This window comes from Thalassophryne amazonica, chromosome 10, assembly GCF_902500255.1.
Source record: "Thalassophryne amazonica chromosome 10, fThaAma1.1, whole genome shotgun sequence".
Classification (NCBI taxonomy): Eukaryota; Metazoa; Chordata; class Actinopteri; order Batrachoidiformes; family Batrachoididae; genus Thalassophryne; species Thalassophryne amazonica.
Window position 1 is genome coordinate 31580897 of NC_047112.1, and position 24025 is coordinate 31604921.

Genomic DNA, 24025 nt, shown 5'->3' on the forward strand with positions numbered 1-24025 from the left:
AGCAATTCACTTAAGTGGTCTTCGTAGGTGTTCCAGAAATAATTTGCTGTCTCTTTTGTGAGTCTTACTGTCAAGAGTAACTGCAAATTAACAATACATATGTATAATTGATTATTTTAAATTCTGTGTATACACATGCCTTTGCTTGTTGTATCACTGAACTGATTAATTGTTTTTGGCATTTTTTTAATTTCAAATATTTTATTATCTCAGCTGTATTACATGAGGAATCCTTTTAAACGGGCCTATTTCCATTGCTGGCATGCACTGTATCTTTGAAGGTATAGGGCCACTAAGCTTTTTAAGATTTAAGCCATAAAAAGAATTTTATTTGGCACCACTATAAATTTTATGTATTAGCCTTTAAATAAGAGATTCATAATATGACATTACCAACACAGTAAAAATTTGCGTTGTTGATTTTAAAAAAACTAGGGCAGTACGATGGCTTAGTGTTGAGCACTGTTGCCTCACAGCAAGAAGGGCCTTTCTGTGTGGAGTTTCTGCATGGAGTTTGCATGTTGAGTGAGTATACGACTTTTACTCTGGTGAGACTGATATGTGTTTTTTTCCTCTTAAAGGGGCATTTTTATATGTTTTCCCCCCTCTTAAAGAGGCTTTTTTTTTTTTTTTTTTTTGGACCAATGCGACTTGTACTCCAGTGCGACTTATACTCTGGAAAATATGGTACACTTTATACCAACCACATTTACAAATAGGTCCTGATTGGTCCTCACAATCTTAAATTTACTGTACAGATGTACTGTACTGTACAGATTTACTCTATGTATGTACAGTAAATCTGTCCAATATATTCCAAATACTTTTGACACTACCTGATTTTAACTAACAGCTCACTAAGATTTTATCTGACATTTTTTAACATGAAACATGAAATTGGGTTGGGCAAACCAGATTTCTACCTACATATTCCAAACTGCACATTTCTAGCCAGCTTTCTTAATGGACTGGGTTTTATTTCCTGCCGGTTTGTGCCATCTGAGGTTGGCTTGACTACTGATATCAGTCCTGGCTTTTATAGTTTCAACATTGCATTTCAGTTTGTTTAACAGTTTTCTTCCGTTAAAACAAGATGGAAGAGTTGTCGTAACCTGGTAGAATCTTGTTCATTCTTAAGCTATCAGTGGAAGTGCTGCATTTTTTAATGTATTTTTCCTTTGTTACTGATGTGTGGGTTCTTAGACTGCAGTGGTCCACACTGTAACCTGTTCCTAGTCTCTTATTTCCAGGCAGCAATAATTTATAGAATAGTGCTTTCTTGTCTCAGTAATGAATTTCAGCTTAATAATAGTTTTACTGTAATCAGAAATTTTGGTCTGTGGGCTGTTATGAGCTTGAGATTTGTTTATTTATTTAATATATCAGTGACGTGCACATAAACACTACTTGGTCTGTGTTTCTGGAAAGGACTAATAGTTGCTCTGTTCTCCTACTGAAGCTGAGACCAGCATGAAGAATCACTCAGTGTTGAGAACAGGAACTCCCAGCAGTCTGTGCAGTTCTTTCAGACTCATTTGGCGTTGCGTGTAATCGTCTCCTGATTCACCCATGTCCAGCTGCTCTGTGTTTGCTATCACTTGACAGTAGAGCAGATCAGGACCTCTACAGGGGTTGAACCATTTCTCTGCTAATCACAGACAGCAATCACGGCTTGTTTTAGAAGTTCACTCTCTCAGAAAAGTATTTATATCTGCGATTTCTGCCTTTTTTGTTGTTGTTTTTTTCTTCAAGTGCATTTAGTGATGTGGTTACGTATTTGGGTGATTCTTTAACTACGGGCACTATTGGCCTTGTAAATGTAATTTCCACCACACCATTGCCTTACAATATAAAGCGTCTTGGGGCAACTGTTTGTTGTGATTTGGCGCTATATACATGTGCTCTGATGTTACTGTTTATCGCCATAGAAATTACCCACACTATCTTTCATACAAACTTTTTAAAGGGACATTATTGTTGTGGTGGAAATTATGGCAATAGTGTGGAACAACTAAATTTCGTTTAAAAAATCACAACAGTTGTATGACATTGAATACCCCAATTATGTTTTGATTATTTTACTGATATTTTATTCAGAGATATTTTAAAACATTAGAAAAAATGTTTACTATTCATTTTTATCATTAAAGATCATAAGTCTGGGTGTGGGACAAGCACAAAACGGCAATATTTGCATATAATGATGCTGAAAAAAGGTGAAAAAGTCATCATAGACTACTAGGACAAATTTCTTAAAACACTTTCATTGTAAAGATAACTATAATAGTGTGAAATTTCCCCTTTTTTCTTTTTTTCATAAAATATGATCAAGGGACATAAAAGTGCCCGTAGTCTAAGAATCAGCCATTTATGACATTTTGCAATACATTCCTGGTATAAGACAAAGTATTCCAGAAATGGCCTTATTCATGTCAGCAGACCGCAAAAAAAGTGAAATAATCATTTAATCATGCCTTATACCAGTGGTGTTCAAAGTATTCCAGAAAGGGCAAAGAGGGTGCAGGTTTTCTTTGCAGCCACTGACTCCAGCAGGTGATTTCACTGATGAACTCATCCCATCTGCTCAAAGTGATTTTAATCAGTGAAATCTCCTGGTGGAGTCAGTGACTGCAAAGAAAACCTGCACCCTCTTTGCCCTTTCTGGAATACTTAGGACACCACTGGTATAAGGCATGATTAAATGATTATTTCACTTTTTTGGCTCTGTTGACATGAATAAGTTTTGGAGTTGAAATTTTCTTTTTCCTTTTTTCTGTTATGGGAGTCAATACTTCATTGTACACCTTTCTAAAAGAAAGGTATCTTCAGTTTCATATAGGTTTATTGCCGGTGTCTCTTGGGTTTGGGCCTGGAGTCACCAGCTGTAATGAGTCCCCGCTGAACGTTGATATTTCCAGTCTTTGCTTTAGGTTTGGGAGCTCATTAGTCAAGTGTTCTGACTACAAAGCACCACCACATTAACTGCTACTGCAAATGCACAGGTACCTCTTGGTGTTTCCATTGAATAGTCAACTAGACAAGCCTTTGTTTGACATTCAGAACAGTATCTCATGATATGGACTTTTTAAGCACTTGTGTATTAAATGGGTTTGCTGAAGAAACTTGGCTGTTTAAAAAATTGTCATGTAGATTACATACTGGGAGTGGTTGTGAGATTAGGTTCGGAGTTCATCCTTTGGTAAAGCGCAAAAATGGGTGTTATAGATAATTCTATGATGCACAGAAACACCACTATAAGTCTAAGTTGGTTTAAAGTAAAGCTGCATGATATCTATACTATAATAGCCAAGTGGCCTCTGTGTGCGTGCATGTGTACAGCTTTGACCCCGTAAAAACTGGGGAGAGCTAACATTTGCTGTTTGGTATGCTTATGTATTTTGGATCAATGATGAACTTGGCAAAAACGGAAATTTGTTAGGACAAATATTTTTGGAGTAAGTGGCAGTTTTAGCAAACCAATAAACAATGGACATTGTGCTGCAATACACCATGGGAGTTTGGGTTTTAACTGTTGTTATTATGGTTCATGTTAGTGTTATTGATTTATTGTGTTGTGAAAGTGTAGTGACACGGACCCACAACAGGGGGCGCAAATGAACAGTCAATAGATGAGCCAAAAAGTAACAATTTAATGTTGTGAAATGTGCACAACGAATATACAGACAATCTCAGAATATGATTACAGTCAAATTACAAAGGTGACGTGTGGGCAGGCTCGAGGATAGAAGACGTCTGTCCTGAGAAGAGCCGGAACCACACGATTTCCGCCACCACCGAACCTGGTGAATACTGGAGCCGCCAAGTCCCGAATTCCCAGGTGATCACCGTCCCCGACTGTCGGATCTGGTACTGCTGGCGAGAACAAAGACAGTCAAGTGTGGGTGTGTGTACACCCAGTAACAACAACGGTGGGAATGCCACCTCCACCTCTCACTCAATATGTGATGAGTACCGCAGTGATTCCTCAGGGGAAAAGAGTGCCGTCCTGCACTCACTCAGCTTCCACAGAAAGAGGAACCGGTACTCCTGCAAACACTCACAATATACAGATATATTGTAACACAAAACGGCTGAGGATATTACCTTCAATGAAGTACGATATCTCGGCGATGAGGTGGAGATGACGTCTGGGTTTTATGGAGTGAGATGATGAAGAATGAGTGACAGCTGTCAGGCAGTAATGAGTAACAGCTGTCACTCCCGGCTGTGTCCATGGCGGCAGCGCCCTCTCTTGCGTGAAGCCCGCACTTCAGGCAGGGCGCCCTCTGGTGGTGGGCCAGCAGTACCTCCTCTTCTGGCGGCCCACACAACATATTGTGCAGGTAAATTGTCTCAACATTTTACCTGTTTCTGGTCAACACCAACCTCCCTGTACCCAGTCTAATTCCATACAACTGATTTTATTTTTGTGTGCCATTTCTGTGCTTTGTTTTGTTTTAACCTATAGGCTGAATGGGTGTTGTTGTCACCCCAGCGGCTTCATTGGCGGGTGTTGGATAGTGTCAACAATTGATTTATTAGTGCGATTGTTCTTGAATAGAGAGGCCTAGGGTCACCAAACCTACAGAAAAGGTGCATTAGGTCACCTTGGTCAAGTTTGAAAATGAACGACCTTGACCTTGAATTCTGCCACCCAGGGATTTCATTGCCATGAAGACTGAGGGGTAGCACTGGCAGCTGCACTTGCACCATCTCAGAGCATTTTGCTAAGAGACAACATAATGAAATAGTTGGAATCATACGTTTGAGGTCAGTTTTATGTGGTGACTGTCATATAGGGTCATGTTTCCAGGAACCTCCTTATTTAGAGTTTAATACTGACATGCGCAGACAAGGACTAGACATTTCTGACAGCTTGTGGTACTTGAAGTACAGTGTATGCATGTCACTAACTAGCAGGAAAAGATGCCCTCTGTGTCTGCAAAACCCACAGTATATCAGACCACCCACTCTTGTAGGTTAGTGATTGGAAAATTAGAACCGTGGGATTTTTTTTCAAAATCAGCCAACAAGACAGTTGATGTGTGATGTTAGATTCAATTTGCCTTACATGTCATTGTGCATTCTGTCGCGTGAGTTTTGACCTTGGGCACACTATGGTGGCAAAGCTGAAATGATGCATCATGCAGTCCTAATGTAAAGTTCACAGTTTTAATTTGACCTTTGAAGATTTTGGCCAGTAATTTCATATAGCCTGACTGAGGTTTTGCCTAACTGAATGCTTTAGATGAGTCTCGATAAGAGTCTTTAATTTTCCTATTCTTAGATGACGCTTGCTGTCTCTGGGATCAGCTATCCTTGCCATCACCTCAGTGTTTGTAGAAAATCCTCACCAGCCAATGCACAGGAGCCAACAGAAGAGGTGTCTATGAATACAAACACACGCACACATACGCATCCTTAAGTTTTGTGCTGTTTAATATGGCATACATGTCACCTTATCAAGCACAGGAACAAAGTGCCTCTGTTGAAGACTGTTTTATAATGTGTTGCAATAATGGTTAATATATCTTTATAGTGTACAGATGTCCATATGATCAGTGACAGTGAAGGGGATGATTTTGAGGATGCATCAGAGTTTGGTGTGGACGATTCAGACATGTTTGGAATGGGCTCCTCAAGTTGTCGAAAATCACCTATGAGTATGTACAAGAGAACAGTTTAACAGTTTTCCAGATGGAGTTTAAGTGTAGCCTACTCCTTTAATATTAAATGCTGATGACCTGTATTACTTGCAACTGTTGAATATATAAAGTTTGTTCTTCTTTCCTCCTAATTTTCAGTGCCAGAGAATAGTGAGCATGAAGCTGATGCCTTACTTCACTTTACTGCTGAATTTTCTTCAAGGTGAGTTAAGTGTTAAATAATTTTGTTTTTAAGTCATGGTACCCACAAGCACCAGTTAGCCCGCCGAGAGCCTGTGAGGAGAGCCACTCAGGGTTCGCGCTTGTGCCATCTTGACTCAGAATCAACAAGGCTGGGTGCAATATATAATCTGTGCCATGTTCCCAGGACCTGCATTCAAAATGTTCATAAATCGTCTGTCTCGGTGTTAAAATGCCTGACGCAGCTCTCTGCTGCTCACGAATAAAAGCTACTGTATGTAAATGTTTGAAAACAACAGTAAATGTATATCCATCCAATTTCAATGTGTTTTTAGCATTTTAAGCATTTTTCATGACCTAAGTATAAAATAAAATGATGTAAAATATAACACAAAATAATGAAATATGAAGTTTGCTCATATTTAACTTTAAATGAAATTGGCTCAAGCTGTGTCTCTTACAATAAACAAAAAAAACATTATAAATCTTGAATTATTTATTTTATCCTGTGTCGCCAATTCAGAACATGTAAAAAGAACAACTAGATCCAGTGCCTGTTTGATTTCAAAAGACCTGCACCCCTACAGCATCGTGGAAAACAAATACCTTCATTCGTTGATTTATTTTTGTTTACATTGTCTTTTTCAAGTATAAAAGTAAGTCCCTTTGGCTACTCCTTTGTTTTCACTTGGGGTCGCCACAGCAGATCTGAGGTGGATCTGCATGTTGAATTGGCAGAAGTTTTATGCCGGATTTCCTTCCTTTACATGGAGAAATGTGGCAAGGGTGGGGTTTGAACCGGGAACCTTCTGCACTGAAACCACGTGCACTATAATCTTGGACACAATCTGCTTTTATTTAGCCTTTTTTGTTTGTTGTCATAATTTGCCACACCACCTTTCTTAGTATACTGCAGCGTTTCCTAAAATTAGCTCTATGTACTGAATTAAATACCTGAATAGTTACAATTTTTGTGTGTATAATTCTAAAAGAAGGCAAGTGTATTGTCTCAACATGAGATTACCACAAACAACAAATAGAACAGTACATACATTTTTTTAGTTACCATAAATTAAACTTTGTAATTGGCCAAAAAAGTTAGAAATGCTGAGCAGTATTGATATGTTGCAATTAATTATATTATGATTATTCATAATTAAAATTTCTCTGTTCATTGATTGTTAAGAAAAAGCAAATAATCCTACATAGTCTTATTTTAAAGTGATGTTAAGACTTTTATTTAATTTCAGAAAATTATTTTGAATGAGTAGCTTTTGATATAGTTTCTCATCGTTCGAGTAGCCCTCAGACCCAGAGAGGTTGGAGACCACTGTTGTAGAATACTGACATGTTACCATATTATGACTGTATATACTATATGTTGTGTGTTGTTTTATAGGTACGGAGACACCCACCCAATGTTCTTTGTTGGGTCTTTGGAGGCCGCATCTCAAGAGGCCTTCTATGGCAAAGCCAGAGATGTAAGTAAGCTGAGACTGTTTGGGGCCCCACAGTATTGATGTTTGAACTTGAGAAACGGCAATAATTATCCAGGATTTTTCCTTTGCTTATTCCAAAATGGCTTTCATTTTATCAGTGCCAAAGAAATGAGGCACTGATATTTAACTGATATTTGTGCAGGGGCAGACCCACAGAGGTGACGGATGGAAAAGGCCGCTCTCAGACCCCTTAAAGGTCTACTTACAAAGACATTTTTTTTGCACATAATAATAATAATAATAATAATAATAACCAGATTCTACAACTTAAAGAATATATTATTTAATACCATAATAGTTTATGTTTATAATTATCATTGACTTACTATTTTTTTAAGTATTTTAAGTAATTTTTAAGTATAAAATAATGCAATTTGAACCATGTTGACTTTGAAAGCATGATTGGGTTTCGCTTTTTTTTTCTTTTCTTCTGAGCCCACTGAATCGAGCGTGCAAAGCTGAGCTGGCTGAAACTCCACAGCTATAGCCAGAAGACATTGTGCAAACACGTGTTCTCATGGTAATTAATAACTCTTGAAAATCAGTATTTGCTTTTATATTATATTATATATATTTTATATTATATTTTTATACATATATTTATTTGCTTATATATATATATATATATATAATATTCAATTCAATTTTATTTATATAGCGCCAAATCACAACAAACAGTTGCCCCAAGGCGCTTTATATTGTAAGGCAAGGCCATACAATAATTACGTAAAAACCCCAAAGGTCAAAACGACCCCCTGTGAGCAAGCACTTGGCGACAGTGGGAAGGAAAAACTCCCTTTTAACAGGAAGAAACCTCCAGCAGAACCAGGCTCAGGGAGGGGCAGTCTTCTGCTAGGACTGGTTGGGGCTGAGGGAGAGAACCAGGAAAAAGACATGCTGTGGAGGGGAGCAGAGATCAATCACTAATGATTAAATGCAGAGTGGTGCATACAGAGCAAAAAGAGAAAGAAACACTCAGTGCATTATGGGAACCCTGAACCATCCCTTAGTTATGCTGCTATAGACTTAGACTGTTTGTTGTGATTTGGCGCTATATAAATACAATTGAATTGAATTGAATTGAACCCTCCAGCAGTCTAAGTCTATAGCAGCATAACTAAGGGATGGTTCAGGGTCACCTGATCCAGCCCTAACTATAAGCTTTAGCAAAAAGGAAAGTTTTAAGCCTAATCTTAAAAGTAGAGAGGGTGTCTGTCTCCCTGATCCGAATTGGGAGCTGGTTCCACAGGAGAGGAGCCTGAAAGCTGAAGGCTCTGCCTCCCATTCTACTCTTACAAACCCTAGGAACTACAAGTAAGCCTGCAGTCTGAGAGCGAAGCGCTCTATTGGGGTGATATGGTACTATGAGGTCCCTAAGATAAGATGGGACCTGATTATTCAAAACCTTATAAGTAAGAAGAAGAATTTTAAATTCTATTCTAGAATTAACAGGAAGCCAATGAAGAGAGGCCAATATGGGTGAGATATGCTCTCACCTTCTAATCCCCGTCAGTACTCTAGCTGCAGCATTTTGAATTAACTGAAGGCTTTTTAGGGAACTTTTAGGACAACCTGATAATAATGAATTACAATAGTCCAGCCTAGAGGAAATAAATGCATGAATTAGTTTTTCAGCATCACTCTGAGACAAGACCTTTCTAATTTTAGAGATATTGCGTAAATGCAAAAAAGCAGTCTTACATATTTGTTTAATATGCGCTTTGAATGAGATATCCTGATCAAAAATGACTCCAAGATTTCTCACAGTATTACTAGAGGTCAGGGTAATGCCATCCAGAGTAAGGATCTGGTTAGACACCATGTTTCTAAGATTTGTGGGGCCAAGTACAATAACTTCAGTTTTATCTGAGTTTAAAAGCAGGAAATTAGAGGTCATCCATGTCCTTATGTCTGTAAGACAATCCTGCAGTTTAGCTAATTGGTGTGTGTCCTCTGGCTTCATGGTTATATAAAGCTGGGTATCATCTGCGTAACAATGAAAATTTAAGCAATGCCGTCTAATAATACTGCCTAAGGGAAGCATGTATAAAGTGAATAAAATTGGTCCTAGCACAGAACCTTGTGGAACTCCATAATTAACCTTAGTCTGTGAAGAAGATTCCCCATTTACATGAACAAATTGTAATCTATTAGATAAATATGATTCAAACCACCGCAGCGCAGTGCCTTTAAAACCTATGGCATGCTCTAATCTCTGTAATAAAAGTTTATGGTCAACAGTATCAAAAGCAGCACTGAGGTCTAACAGAACAAGCACAGAGATGAGTCCACTGTCTGAGGCCATAAGAAGATCATTTGTAACCTTCACTAATGCTGTTTCTGTACTATGATGAATTCTAAAACCTGACTGAAACTCTTCAAATAGACCATTCCTCTGCAGATGATCAGTTAGCTGTTTTACAACTACCCTTTCAAGAATTTTTGAGAGAAAAGGAAGGTTGGAGATTGGCCTATAATTAGCTAAGATAGCTGGGTCAAGTGATGGCTTTTTAAGTAATGGTTTAATTACTGCCACCTTAAAAGCCTGTGGTACATAGCCAACTAATAAAGATAGACTGATCATATTTAAGATCGAAGCATTAAATAATGGTAGGGCTTCCTTGAGCAGCCTGGTAGGAATGGGGTCCAATAGACATGTTGATGGTTTGGATGAAGTAACTAATGAAAATAACTCAGACAGAACAATCTGAGAGAAAGAGTCTAACCAAATACCGGCATCACTGAAAGCAGCCAAAGATAACGATACGTCTTTGGGATGGTTATGAGTAATTTTTTCTCTAATAGTTAAACTTTTATTAGCAAAGAAAGTCATGAAGTCATTACTAGTTAAAGTTAAAGGAATACTCGGCTCAGTAGAGCTCTGACTCTTTGTCAGCCTGGCTACAGTGCTGAAAAGAAACCTGGGGTTGTTCTTATTTTCTTCAATTAGTGATGAGTAGTAAGATGTCCTAGCTTTACGGAGGGCTTTTTTATAGAGCAACAGACTCTTTTTCCAGGCTAAGTGAAGATCTTCTAAATTAGTGAGACGCCATTTCCTCTCCAACTTACGGGTTATCTGCTTTAAGCTGCGAGTTTGTGAGTTATACCACGGAGTCAGGCACTTCTGATTTAAAGCTCTCTTTTTCAGAGGAGCTACAGCATCCAATGTTGTCTTCAATGAGGATGTAAAACTATTGACGAGATACTCTATCTCACTTACAGAGTTTAGGTAGCTACTCTGCACTGTGTTGGTATATGGCATTAGGGAACATAAAGAAGGAAACATATCCTTAAACCTAGTTACAGCGCTTTCTGAAAGACTTCTAGTGTAATGAAACTTATTCCCCTCTGCTGGGTAGTCCATCAGAGTAAATGCAAATGTTATTAAGAAATGATCAGACAGAAGGGAGTTTTCAGGGAATACTGTTAAGTCTTCAATTTCCATACCATAAGTCAGAACAAGATCTAAGATATGATTAAAGTGGTGGGTGGACTCATTTACATTTTGAGCAAAGCCAATTGAGTCTAATAATAGATTAAATGCAGTGTTGAGGCTGTCATTCTCAGTATCTGTGTGGATGTTAAAATCGCCCACTATAATTATCTTATCTGAGCTAAGCACTAAGTCAGACAAAAGTTCTGAAAATTCACAGAGAAACTCACAGTAACGACCAGGAGGACGATAGATAACAACAAATAAAACTGGTTTTTGGGACTTCCAATTTGGATGGACAAGACTAAGAGTCAAGCTTTCAAATGAATTAAAGCTCTGTCTGGGTTTTTGATTAATTAATAAGCTGGAATGGAAGATTGCTGCTAATCATATATATATATATATATATTCACAGCCATGAAGCTCAAAATTGAGCTCCGGTGCATCCTGTTTCCACTGATCATCCTTTAGATGTTTCTACAGCTTAATTGGCATCTACCTGGGGTTCATTCAGTTGATTGGACATGATTTGGAAAGACACTCACCTGTCTACACATAAGGTCCCACAGTTGACATTACATCTCAGAGCACAAACCAAGCATGAAGTCAAAGAAATTGTCTGTAGCCCTCTTAAACAAGATTGTCTTGAGGCACAAATCTGACCAAGGGTTCAGAAACATTTCTCCTGCTTTGAAGGTCCCAATGAGCACAGTGGCCTCCATCATCCATAAATGGAAGACGTTCAGATCAACGAGGACTCTTCCTAGAGCTGGCCGCTCATTTAAACTGAGCAAATGGGAGAGAAGGGTCTTAGTAAGGGAGGTGACCAAGAACCTGATGGTCACTCTGTCAGAGCTCCAGCATTCCTCTGTGGAGAGAGGAAAAGCTTCCAGAAGGACAACCATCTCTGCAACAATCCACCAATCAGTCCTGTATGGTAGAGTGGCTGACAGAAGCCACCCCTTAGTAAAAGGCACATGGCAGCCCGCCTGAAGTTTGGGGAAAGACACCTGAAGGACTCTCAGACCATGAGAAACAAAATTCTCTGGTATGATGAGACAAAGATTGAACACTTTGGCGTGAATGCCAGGTGTCATGTTTGGAGGAAACCAGGCACCATCCCTACAGTGAAGCATGGTGGTGGCAGTAACATGCTGTGGGGATGTTTGTCAGCGGTAGGAACTGGGAGACTAGTCAGGATTGAGGGAAAGATGAATGCAGCAATGTACAGAGACATCCTGGGTGAAAATCTGCGCCAGAGTGCTCTTGACCTCAGACTGGGGCCACGGTTCCTCTTTCAGCAGGACATTGACCCTAAGCACACAGCCAAGATATCAAAGGAGTGACTTCAGGACAATTCTGTAAATGTCCTTGAGTGGCCCAGCCAGAGTCCAGACCTGAATCCAGTTGAACATCTCTGAAGAGATCTGAAAATGGCTGTGCACCGACGCTCCCCATCCAACCTGCTGGAGCTTGAGAGGTGCTGCAAAGAGCAACGGGCAAAACTGGCCAAAAATAGATGTGTCAAGCTTCCATATTCAAGAAGACTTGAGGCTGTAATTGCTGCCAAAGGTGCATCAACAAAGTATTGAGCAAAGGGTGTGAATACTTATGTACATGTGATTTCTTAGTTTTTTAAATTTTTATTAATATATTTGCAATAATTAAAAAAAAATTTCATGTTGTAATTATGGGATGTTGTGAATAGAATTTTAAGGGGAAAAATGAAAATATGAATTTCATGCATTTTGTAATAAGGCTGTAACATAGCAAAATGTGGAAAAACTGAAGGGCTGTGAATACTTTCTGGATGCACAGTAAAATTGGAAGAATCTCAGTAGAAAACAGGTTATAGGCATTTTTCGGAGGCAGCACTTCATGTGTTGGTTCTGTGTGATTTTTTTAATGTGCTGATTCCAATTCTGCCACATACCAAGCTGCAAAAGTAATGTTTAGTCATAAACATTGAACAATTAGCATAATGAGCTAATTAATCGCCAAAAACTATAAATGGCTATAATTAAGCTTCTCACTAACTTTATAAAGGTGATGTAAGATTCTAAATCCATGTTGGAGATGTCCAGAAAATAATCTATTACTTCGATGCAATCACTTTTCATCATTTGCAAATATTATGTATTGTTGAGGTAAAAAATAAATAAATGAGGAAATATCTCCAGTTTTTCTTTTAGTCAATTTAGAAAGATGATCTTATAGAGTCAGTCCAAGTTTTAAAATCCAGAATCATTTGCATGAATTTTGTAATAATTAGGCTAAAACTAGGGAATATACCAACAATATACCAACAATACCAACTCATTATAAAATGTGATAGGGATATGGAGTGCTTTGTCCGTTTTTCTGTTTGATAATGAGATGTTGAATTCATTTCTGTTTTATAACAACCTGTAAAGGTTACTCATAAATAATAATGATAAAGGCAGCTTTAGCATTTCGATCCATTTATTAAAACCAAAGCAAGTAAGTCGCTTCGGCTGCTCACTTGTTTGCACTTGGGGTCACCACAGCAAATCCAAGGTGGATCTGCATGTTGAATTGACACAGGTTTTACGCTGGATGCCCTTCCTGATGCAATTCCACATTACATGGAGAAATTTGGCAGGGGTGGGATTTGAACCCGGAACCTTCTGCATTGAAACTAAGCGCATTAACCACTTGGCAACCAAAGCAAGAACTGAAAAAAAGTCTAATTTACAGGTTTTTAAAGCAACATTACACAAGTTACTGGTAGTTATTCATACAGGTATCTCTGGAGTTTCTGCACTTGCAGCATTACATGGGTTAGGCTTGCAGCCGCATTGGGCTGTCTTGTATCCAGTCTCAAAAGCCTGGAAGTGAGAATGTTGAATGTGAAAGTAGACAAAGTGGTGGTATTCTCTTTATTGTTATGCCCTTAATGAACATGTTTGATTTAACTTTGCTGATGTTGTCAGCATTCATCACACCATACAGTTTGTGGAAAAATACTTCTGCAAATATGCAGAATATATTTATGCTCTACAAACACATCCCAGCACGTTTTCTTTGTATGTCATTGCGAATTTATGAGGTTGAGTCATTCCCAGTCAGAGCTACAAACCTGGAAGCAGTTTGAACACCTCTTCTTCCATTTACAGCTTTTCCATTATTGTATGAACTAGGATGTAATTTCTTTCCTTTGCTCTCCCTGGTTTCACCCACATTTGTTGGCGTGTATCATGTGGAAGTAGGCAGTCAGCATTAGCAAGAAGTTGGTGTCTCTTGCAGAAGCAATAATGGTCATTGGACTGCTTTTAATGCAGTGAAGAGCAGTTCTTGTCTGCATCTTCATGTTTAGCTTCCAAACTGTCAGGGTCAAGGATGGGCTGCAAGGTTTTGACACTCATTATCGCTGAATCCACCTGTAGCAAATATGGTCTTGTTTTCTGGGGCTCTCAGAAGCAGCTGTCATGAAATAGATTGAGCAGATTCTGCCCTGTTGTCCTCATGAGCAATGAAGTTATCCTATTTTGCAGGAAGCGGCAAATCTCTGCTTGTATCTGTTCTCCTGATTGCCACTTCGCCTCTTCCATGCTGTTTCCGTATTCCACTTTTAATTGATACCTGTGGAGAACTGTTTCAACAAAGGTGTCAGCAAGGTCCCCAAAAGTCTTTGCTGCTTGTAGTTTTCCAGTGGCAATGGCCAGAGCTTGACCATCATTTACATTGGTTCATCCTGTAGATCTCTGACTTCAAGGTAATTGGGACATGGAATGTCAACAGTCAAGATTTTAGTGAGCATTACCTTTGAACCTGAAGGATCCTGCCCATTAACATGTACCCATGATAGGGGTACAAGAAACAGTTCACGTATCATAATGTTGTTGAGGTTGACTGGGTGTCCTGCTTCATATGCAGCAATGAGGTGCTATAGGGATGTTTCTGTCTGCCTTAACATTTTTTGCCTTCCCACTTTTTGGGTCTAACTGTTGCACTTCATACAGGGAATCGAAAGTCAAATACTTGTTCTGTGTCAGTGCATCCCTGAAAGTGCCTCTTCCCTCCTTAGATGGTATCAGCTTCTGTTTGACAGATACATCAACTAGAGTAGATTTGTCTGATAAAGCTATTCGGTTGCAAAGCCATGGCGTAGCGCGTCACGTGATAAATCTCTTTCCGGACCCAAACAAACTAAATCTATGGGTTTCTCTACAGTGATGGCTGAGCTGGTCACTTTGTTTACATTGACAAACTTTTTATCTTGTGCACCAGAACAGGATAAAAAGGCCTTGAATTCGTTTGATTCTGATCGGTTGATGTCTGTCAGTGTTGCAAATGGTACAGGATGCTGGCTGCCATTAAATGTCACAGAAGAAGAGAGGCTGCGTTAGGTTTATGTCATAGAAACATGTTTTGAGGTTGGAGCACATTTCTGCCATCACAAAATGCCTCAAGAAACCACAAAAAATGCATAAAAATACCTACTTTACTCATAATTGTTGTCAGACTGGCTCAATCGTCGGACTCTGACCCACTGATTAGGCAGCTAATCTCGTTTTCCACAGCGGAGCATGCGCAAGGGTGCGTTTGTTTAATAACATGAGACCGCACGTTTCTGCATTCACAAAATGCCTCAAAAAGTACATAAAAGTACTTCCTTTTGTCATACTTGTTGTCAGTCTGGGTAAATAGTCGGAATAATCTAATTTCTTTAGCAGAGCATTCACGAGACAAAAACAAACATGTTTTTGTCATGATAAGTGGTCACAGCTGTTATCTCCGACCACCAGCTAGCTCTGGCACAATGTGAACTTAATAACGAATAATTTATAGATTCTTAATGATACCCATCCCACTTGCAATCACTGATCTAAATGAAATACTTTTGCGAAGGTGACATTAACATTATCTGTTGGATCCACTTTGCAGTAACATGTCTAATATAGTCGCTTTTATTTACCTTACGCTACTCTACTTTACTCTGCTTTTTTCTTTGCCATTAGTCAGAAACCTATAGGAAGACAAATCCGGCGAAGTTTCAGGTCAGTTGGTGCTCATGGGCACACAACACTGTGGTATTCTTTCACTGTTTACACTGCACCGCCAGAACCAATGAGTGCAGAGAAAAATCATGTGACGCGTTATGTCAGACTTTGCAACCAAATTAAACCAACCACCTGCTTAGCTGCCCAGTATACTAGCTAGGTTAGCTTATTGGCTTTTGAAAATGACCTCACTGACTTACACACTGTAGCTTACCATTTGAGAGTGAGATGCCTCTCTAATTGACCACGCCCACTGCCCCACCCCCTCGCTGTCAGTGGGTGCAGAAATTTAATGGGTTCATTGTCTGTCCATGCTACACTCATGCACAATGCGCAGTGAAAGTCTGCCAAGTAGACAGACAGACATACAGCCTGAAAGAGAAACTAATAACAGTGCTAAAGGCATGCCTCCTTGGTGGAGGAAATATTTTAAAAACTGGTGCCCTTATTTCAATGGCATACAGTATATTCTTATTTGGGACACCTTAAACTTTCAAAAAATGCTCTGGGAAGACTTTTCCTCAAAAATGGCTACAGGGTGACAGAATTTTTTTGAAGTTACAGCCCTGACTACAATAGACAAATGATCAGCAGTCTATTGCCACCTTATTAGAGGTGTGCAGAAAAACTGGTAATTGGCATAATGTCACATCTGCTCGTCTGTATTTTGCTATGTGGAGGAAACTTTATTTATTTTTGCCATGTTGATACCATTTCCCCAAAACACTTTACAGATTTTCACCCTGACAGCTGAGGATTTATTTTTAGCTGTCCATTTTCCCCCTTGTTTTTCTCTTTTGTCCCTTTAAGGACGCTTGTATCAACTGACAGCTTGTGTGGATTACAGCCTTATTACACTGTGAGGACACAGCAAGATGTTAGGGGGGTTCACATCATCGTGCGCTCAGAGGGGGGTGGGGTGACTAGTGTCAATAGACATAAAATACATTGAACATAATATAGAGTAAGAGGAACTCACAAAAAGAGGAACTCAGACACCCATTGATAAGAAAGGGATGCAAAGACCATCAGAAGTTGAGGGACAAAGTAATAGAAGTGGAGTAAAGCATATAAAATAACCCTAAAGAGAAGCTTGGCTTCTCGCCTGCTTCCCAGCTGATCATCTCTGCTAAGCCAGCACAATATGGCTGTGGGCTGTTTGATGTTTCATGCACTTCACCACTTTGCAATACAGTATGAAGAAGCAAAATAATGTCGTCTTTGCTGTTTTTAGATTTGTTTTGGATATTAATTCATTTATATTGCCAGCTGTGCTGTGGTCAGAACAGGTTCAGGAAATGTATATGAATTTTGCGTGTTAACTGATGCTGTTTGAACAGTCTGCATGAATCATATTTTGTCAGAAATGTCTTCAACCATAGCCAATGACTTGCTACCACTTACTGTTTCATTGCTCAGAAATGTAAAATGCTGTCATTCATCTGCTCTCTTCTCACATTGGAAACTTTTTGTGTCCTCATTGTATAAATAGCCTACTTCATTAAAAGGTATTGGAAAAGGCCAGATTTGAGTGAAGTGAGAATATGCAGTGGGTTTATAAACAGAGGAGTCAGTCTCACTCTCTCAAAGCCTTCAGAAGGCTAATCACTAAGCAAAACACTACATTTGATGAAGTGTTTCTGAAGGTGTGTGTTGGGAGACTTTTGAGATGGACTCAATCCATCCTTAATGAAAATGCTTTGGACTGCTGAGCTGAGCTCAACCCTCTTGGGGATCAGCGGTTAGTCAGAGCGTACAGAGATAGGCCACCCATCACTAACCACGATCCTCACTAAATCCCTATCAACGCAGTGGTTAATCACTCTAACCCCACTCTCCTCTGCTCTCCGGTCTTCTCTGCTGTCTGCCACACACAAAGACACATCAAAATTCATAGCCTTGCTGGAAAGGGGCGTTCAGGGATTTATTGGTGCTTTAAAACCCAGCAATAGCCTTTCAGAGTCGAGAGGAAAATACTAGCCAGCCAGGATGACATACGGCATATCAATCAATCAATCAATCAATTTTTTTATATAGCGCCAAATCACAACAAACAGTTGCCCCAAGGCGCTTTATATTGTAAGGCAAGGCCATACAATAATTATGTAAAACCCCAACGGTCAAAACGACCCCCTGTGAGCAAGCACTTGGCTACAGTGGGAAGGAAAAACTCCCTTTTAACAGGAAGAAACCTCCAGCAGAACCAGGCTCAGGGAGGGGCAGTCTTCTGCTGGGACTGGTTGGGGCTGAGGGAGAGAACCAGGAAAAAGACATGCTGTGGAGGGGAGCAGAGATCAATCACTAATGATTAAATGCAGAGTGGTGCATACAGAGCAAAAAGAGAAAGAAACAGTGCATCATGGGAACCCCCCAGCAGTCTACGTCTATAGCAGCATAACTAAGGGATGGTTCAGGGTCACCTGATCCAGCCCTAACTATAAGCAAAAAGCACATAGCAAAAAGGAAAGTTTTAAGCCTAATCTTAAAAGTAGAGAGGGTGTCTGTCTCCCTGATCTGAATTGGGAGCTGGTTCCACAGGAGAGGAGCCTGAAAGCTGAAGGCTCTGTCTCCCATTCTACTCTTACAAACCCTAGGAACTACAAGTAAGCCTGCAGTCTGAGAGCGAAGCGCTCTATTGGGGTGATATGGTACTACGAGGTCCCTAAGATAAGATGGGACCTGATTATTCAAAACCTTATAAGTAAGAAGAAGAATTTTAAATTCTATTCTAGAATTAACAGGAAGCCAATGAAGAGAGGCCAATATGGGTGAGATATGCTCTCTCCTTCTAGTCCCCGTCAGTACTCTAGCTGCAGCATTTTGAATTAACTGAAGGCTTTTTAGGGAACTTTTAGGACAACCTGATAATAATGAATTACAATAGTCCAGCCTAGAGGAAATAAATGCATGAATTAGTTTTTCAGCATCACTCTGAGACAAGACCTTTCTGATTTTAGAGATATTGCGTAAATGCAAAAAAGCAGTCCTACATATTTGTTTAATATGCGCTTTGAATGACATATCCTGATCAAAAATGACTCCAAGATTTCTCACAGTATTACTAGAGGTCAGGGTAATGCCATCCAGAGTAAGGATCTGGTTAGACACCATGTTTCTAAGATTTGTCGGGCCAAGTACAATAACTTCAGTTTTATCTGATTTTAAAAGCAGGAAATTAGAGGTCATCCATGTCTTTATGTCTGTAAGACAATCCTGCAGTTTAGCTAATTGGTGTGTGTCCTCTGGCTTCATGGATAGATAAAGCTGGGTATCATCTGCGTAACAGTGAAAATTTAAGCAATACCGTCTAATAATACTGCCTAAGGGAAGCATGTATAAAGTGAATAAAATTGGTCCTAGCACAGAACCTTGTGGAACTCCATAATTAACTTTAGTCTGTGAAGAAGATTCCCCATTTACATGAACAAATTGTAATCTATTAGACAAATATGATTCAAACCACCGCAGCGCAGTGCCTTTAATACCTATGGCATGCTCTAATCTCTGTAATAAAATTTTATGGTCAACAGCATCAAAAGCAGCACTGAGGTCTAACAGAACAAGCACAGAGATGAGTCCACTGTCCGAGGCCATAAGAAGATCATTTGTAACCTTCACTAATGCTGTTTCTGTACTATGATGAATTCTAAAACCTGACTGAAACTCTTCAAATAGACCATTCCTCTGCAGATGATCAGTTAGCTGTTTTACAACTACCCTTTCAAGAATTTTTGAGAGAAAAGGAAGGTTGGAGATTGGCCTATAATTAGCTAAGATAGCTGGGTCAAGTGATGGCTTTTTAAGTAATGGTTTAATTACTGCCACCTTAAAAGCCTGTGGTACATAGCCAACTAACAAAGATAGATTGATCATATTTAAGATCGAAGCATTAAATAATGGTAGGGCTTCCTTGAGCAGCCTGGTAGGAATGGGGTCCAATAAACATGTTGATGGTTTGGATGAAGTAACTAATGAAAATAACTCAGACAGAACAATCGGAGAGAAAGAGTCTAACCAAATACCGGCATCACTGAAAGCAGCCAAAGATAACGATACGTCTTTGGGATGGTTATGAGTAATTTTTTCTCTAATAGTTAAAATTTTGTTAGCAAAGAAAGTCATGAAGTCATTACTAGTTAAAGTTAATGGAATACTCAGCTCAATAGAGCTCTGACTCTTTGTCAGCCTGGCTACAGTGCTGCAAAGAAACCTGGGGTTGTTCTTATTTTCTTCAATTAGTGATGAGTAGAAAGATGTCCTAGCTTTACGGAGGGCTTTTTTATAGAGCAACAGACTCTTTCTCCAGGCTAAGTGAAGATCTTCTAAATTAGTGAGACGCCATTTCCTCTCCAACTTACGGGTTATCTGCTTTAAGCTACGAGTTTGTGAGTTATACCACGGAGTCAGGCACTTCTGATTTAAAGCTCTCTTTTTTAGAGGAGCTACAGCATCCAAAGTTGTCTTCAATGAGGATGTAAAACTATTGACGAGATACTCTATCTCACTTACAGAGTTTAGGTAACTACTCTGCACTGTGTTGGTATATGGCATTAGAGAACATAAAGAAGGAATCATATCCTTAAACCTAGTTACAGCGCTTTCTGAAAGACTTCTAGTGTAATGAAACTTATTCCCCACTGCTGGGTAGTCCATCAGAGTAAATGTAAATGTTATTAAGAAATGATCAGACAGAAGGGAGTTTTCAGGGAATACTGTTAAGTCTTCTATTTCCATACCATAAGTCAGAACAAGATCTAAGATATGATTAAAGTGGTGGGTGGACTCATTTACTTTTTGAGCAAAGCCAATAGAGTCTAATAATAGATTAAATGCAGTGTTGAGGCTGTCATTCTCAGCATCTGTGTGGATGTTAAAATCGCCCACTATAATTATCTTATCTGAGCTAAGCACTAAGTCAGACAAAAGGTCTGAAAATTCACAGAGAAACTCACAGTAACGACCAGGTGGACGATAGATAATAACAAATAAAACTGGTTTTTGGGACTTCCAATTTGGATGGACAAGACTAAGAGTCAAGCTTTCAAATGAATTAAAGCTCTGTCTGGGTTTTGATTAATTAATAAGCTGGAATGGAAGATTGCTGCTAATCCTCCGCCCCGGCCCATGCTACGAGCATTCTGACAGTTAGTGTGACTCGGGGGTGTTGACTCATTTAAACTAACATATTCATCCTGCTGTAACCAGGTTTCTGTAAGGCAGAATAAATCAATATGTTGATCAATTATTATATCATTTACCAACAGGGACTTAGAAGAGAGAGACCTAATGTTTAATAGACCACATTTAACTGTTTTAGTCTGTGGTGCAGTTGAAGGTGCTATATTATTTTTTCTTTTTGAATTTTTATGCTTAAATAGATTTTTGCTGGTTATTGGTAGTCTGGGAGCAGGCACCATCTCTACGGGGATGGGGTAATGAGGGGATGGCAGGGGGAGAGAAGCTGCAGAGAGGTGTGTAAGACTACAACTCTGCTTCCTGGTCCCAACCCTGGATAGTCACGGTTTGGAGGATTTAAGAAAATTGGCCAGATTTCTAGAAATGAGAGCTGCTCCATCCAAAGGGCGATGGATGCCATCTCTCCTAACAAGACCAGGTTTTCCCCAGAAGCTTTGCCAATTATCTATGAAGCCCACCTCATTTTTTGGACACCACTCAGACAGCCAGCAATTCAAGGAGAACATGCGGCTAAACATGTCACTCCCAGTCTGATTGGGGAGGGGCCCAGATAAAACTACAGAGTCCGACATTGTTTTTGCAAAGTTACACACCGATTTAATGTTAATTTTAGTGACCTCCGATTGGCGTAACCGGGTGTCATTACTGCCGACGTGAATTACAATCTTACCAAATTTACGCTTAGTCTTAGCCAGCAGTTTCAAATTTCCTTCAATGTCGCCTGCTCTGGCCCCCGGAAGACAATTGACTATGGTTGCTGGTGTCGCTAACTTCACATTTCGCAAAACAGAGTCGCCAATAACCAGAGTTTGATCCTCGGCGGGTGTGTCGTCGAGTGGGGAAAAACGGTTAGAGATGTGAACGGGTTGGCGGTGTACACAGGGCTTCTGTTTAGGGCTATGCTTCCTCCTCACAGTCACCCAGTCAGCCTGCTTTCCCGGCTGCTCGGGATCTGCCAGGGGGTAACTAACGGCGGCTAAGCTACCTATATGTAAATATATGTATGTTTCATATCTAAGGCTGTAAATCACAAGTACTCATTGAGTGCACCTGAAATAATGAACACACACAAACACACACACACAGAGAAAGTTGTGGGTATGTCTTCATTACAAAACTAGCTGATACATATCTGATTTTGTGGGATACAGTGCATTCAGATACATTTCCTCAACATAGACATTAATTTTCCATGAAGAGAAGTGTAAAACAAGACATTTTTTCCACATAATATTTGATATTTATTCAGTTCATACAAATGTTCCTTCAGGATGCACAGGCACCATGACCCTTTGGATGTGCGCAGATACAAATTCAATCCATAATGTAGGGTATCAGTTAAAGCTCACAAACCCAGGACATAACATCACTCTTGAAGTTACTCTTGACTCTTGAAATTTTTGGGCAGCATACCAAGCATTCAGCTGGGAAAAAAAGTGCCCAGGGGTAATGTTTTTTCACTGAGTCTTGCAATTTTTAGAGCAGTCGGGGGATCCAAAAACCAATAAATCCAATAACTGTGGCCTAGAGATATATACATTTGTTTACCATAGAAATACAAACAGTGTGGTATTTTGTAGTAAATCTGTCTGGTGTATGCATTTCACAAAACTAAATGACCATGCAAGAGGGAGACTAGTGAGAGAAGTCACCAAGACACCCATGACAACTCAGAAGGAATTCTAGGCTTTTCTGGCTGTGACTGTAGGAACTTTGAATACTGCAGCATTTGTCTGTGAAATCAGCCGTTATACAGCTTCATGGTGGAGTGGAACAGAAAAGGATTTTCTTCAAGTATCCATCAAAAATTTCTGCTACATGTTCCCAGAAGGCAGGTTGAAGACTCAAGCCTAGATTTGATCTGTTTTCTCATTGACTGGGTGATATCCGACAGCTTTGAAAGAACTTGGTCTGCCAAAGCAACTGCCACTCCCTTAGTGTGCCAACCATTGGTGTGACCAGACCAAACTGACAATGGGTGTATCCACCCACAGAAATCTTGTTACTTCCAGGTCTGCAGAATGCGGAGAGTGGAGCTTTTAAGCTCCTTTGACAGCAGTGGAAGATGATCATCCTTGCTGAGAGAAGGGATGGGTTTCCATCCACATGAGCCACCTCGGGGACAGACTTGGGTGCCACCATACAGTGGATGACCCTCGACATTGCCCCAGTCACCACTTCCCAGAGACAAGGCCTTTGGTGTTCTCTGGTTTTCTTCTTTTCCAGAGATGAAGATCAAAATGCCTTTCTCTCATCTCCTTCGAAAGCGTTTGACTGTCCAGTGTAATGGAGCAGCACAGTTGGGAACATGGAGTTCTGAAATAAAGAGAGAAAGATTGATCTACTCGAAAATTAAACATTGAAGTTATAAATGAACAATTGCACTTTTTAAAAACAATATTGTCGTAATTGTTGGGGTGTAATGAATAACAGATATGAATCAGAAAACAATTTTAAATTAAAAGATATGGTCACAGTCCAGCCACGTGCAGATGTTTTTGGGTGACTCTGCCATTGTGGGCTGCATCGGCAGTGATCAGGAGGCTGGGTGCAGGAGTGTGGTGGACAGGTTTGTGGAGTGGTGTGGACTCAACCACCTGCAGCTCAACGTATCTAAGACGAAGGAGCTGGTGGTGGACTTCAGAAGATGCAAGACCGTCTGAACCCAGTTACCATCAGTGGATCAGAGGTGGACATTGTGGACTACAAGGTACCTGGGTGTCTACATAGACAACAAACTGGACTGGACTGTAAACACAGATGCTATGTACAAGAAAGATCAGAGCTGACTGTACTTCCTCAGGAGGGTCAGACCTTTCAGTGTCTGCAAAAATATGTTGCAGATGTTTTATCACTCTGTCGTCTCTAGCGTCATAGTCTATGCTGTAGTGTGCTGGGACAGCAGGCTGAAGGCAGCTGACATGAACAAACTCAACAAGCTCATCGGGAGAGCTGGCTCTGTTCTAGGGGTTGAGCTGGAGTCTATGGGGGAGGTGTCAGAGAGGAGGATGCTGAGAAAGCTGCTCA

The 24025-nt window shown here is 39.9% G+C and overlaps 1 protein-coding gene across 2 annotated transcripts in view; it reads left to right on the forward strand.

The window, feature by feature from the left end:
• The window catches only part of faf1 (Fas (TNFRSF6) associated factor 1), a 205743-nt gene that overhangs the window by 123318 nt on the left and 58400 nt on the right, over window positions 1-24025 (forward strand). For both annotated transcript variants that reach the window (XM_034179711.1, XM_034179712.1), the window contains exons 10-13: window positions 5288-5383; window positions 5540-5663; window positions 5805-5868; window positions 7246-7327. In XM_034179711.1, coding sequence (XP_034035602.1) covers window positions 5288-5383; window positions 5540-5663; window positions 5805-5868; window positions 7246-7327 — 366 coding nt within the window. The remainder of the gene's footprint in view (window positions 1-5287; window positions 5384-5539; window positions 5664-5804; window positions 5869-7245; window positions 7328-24025) is intronic.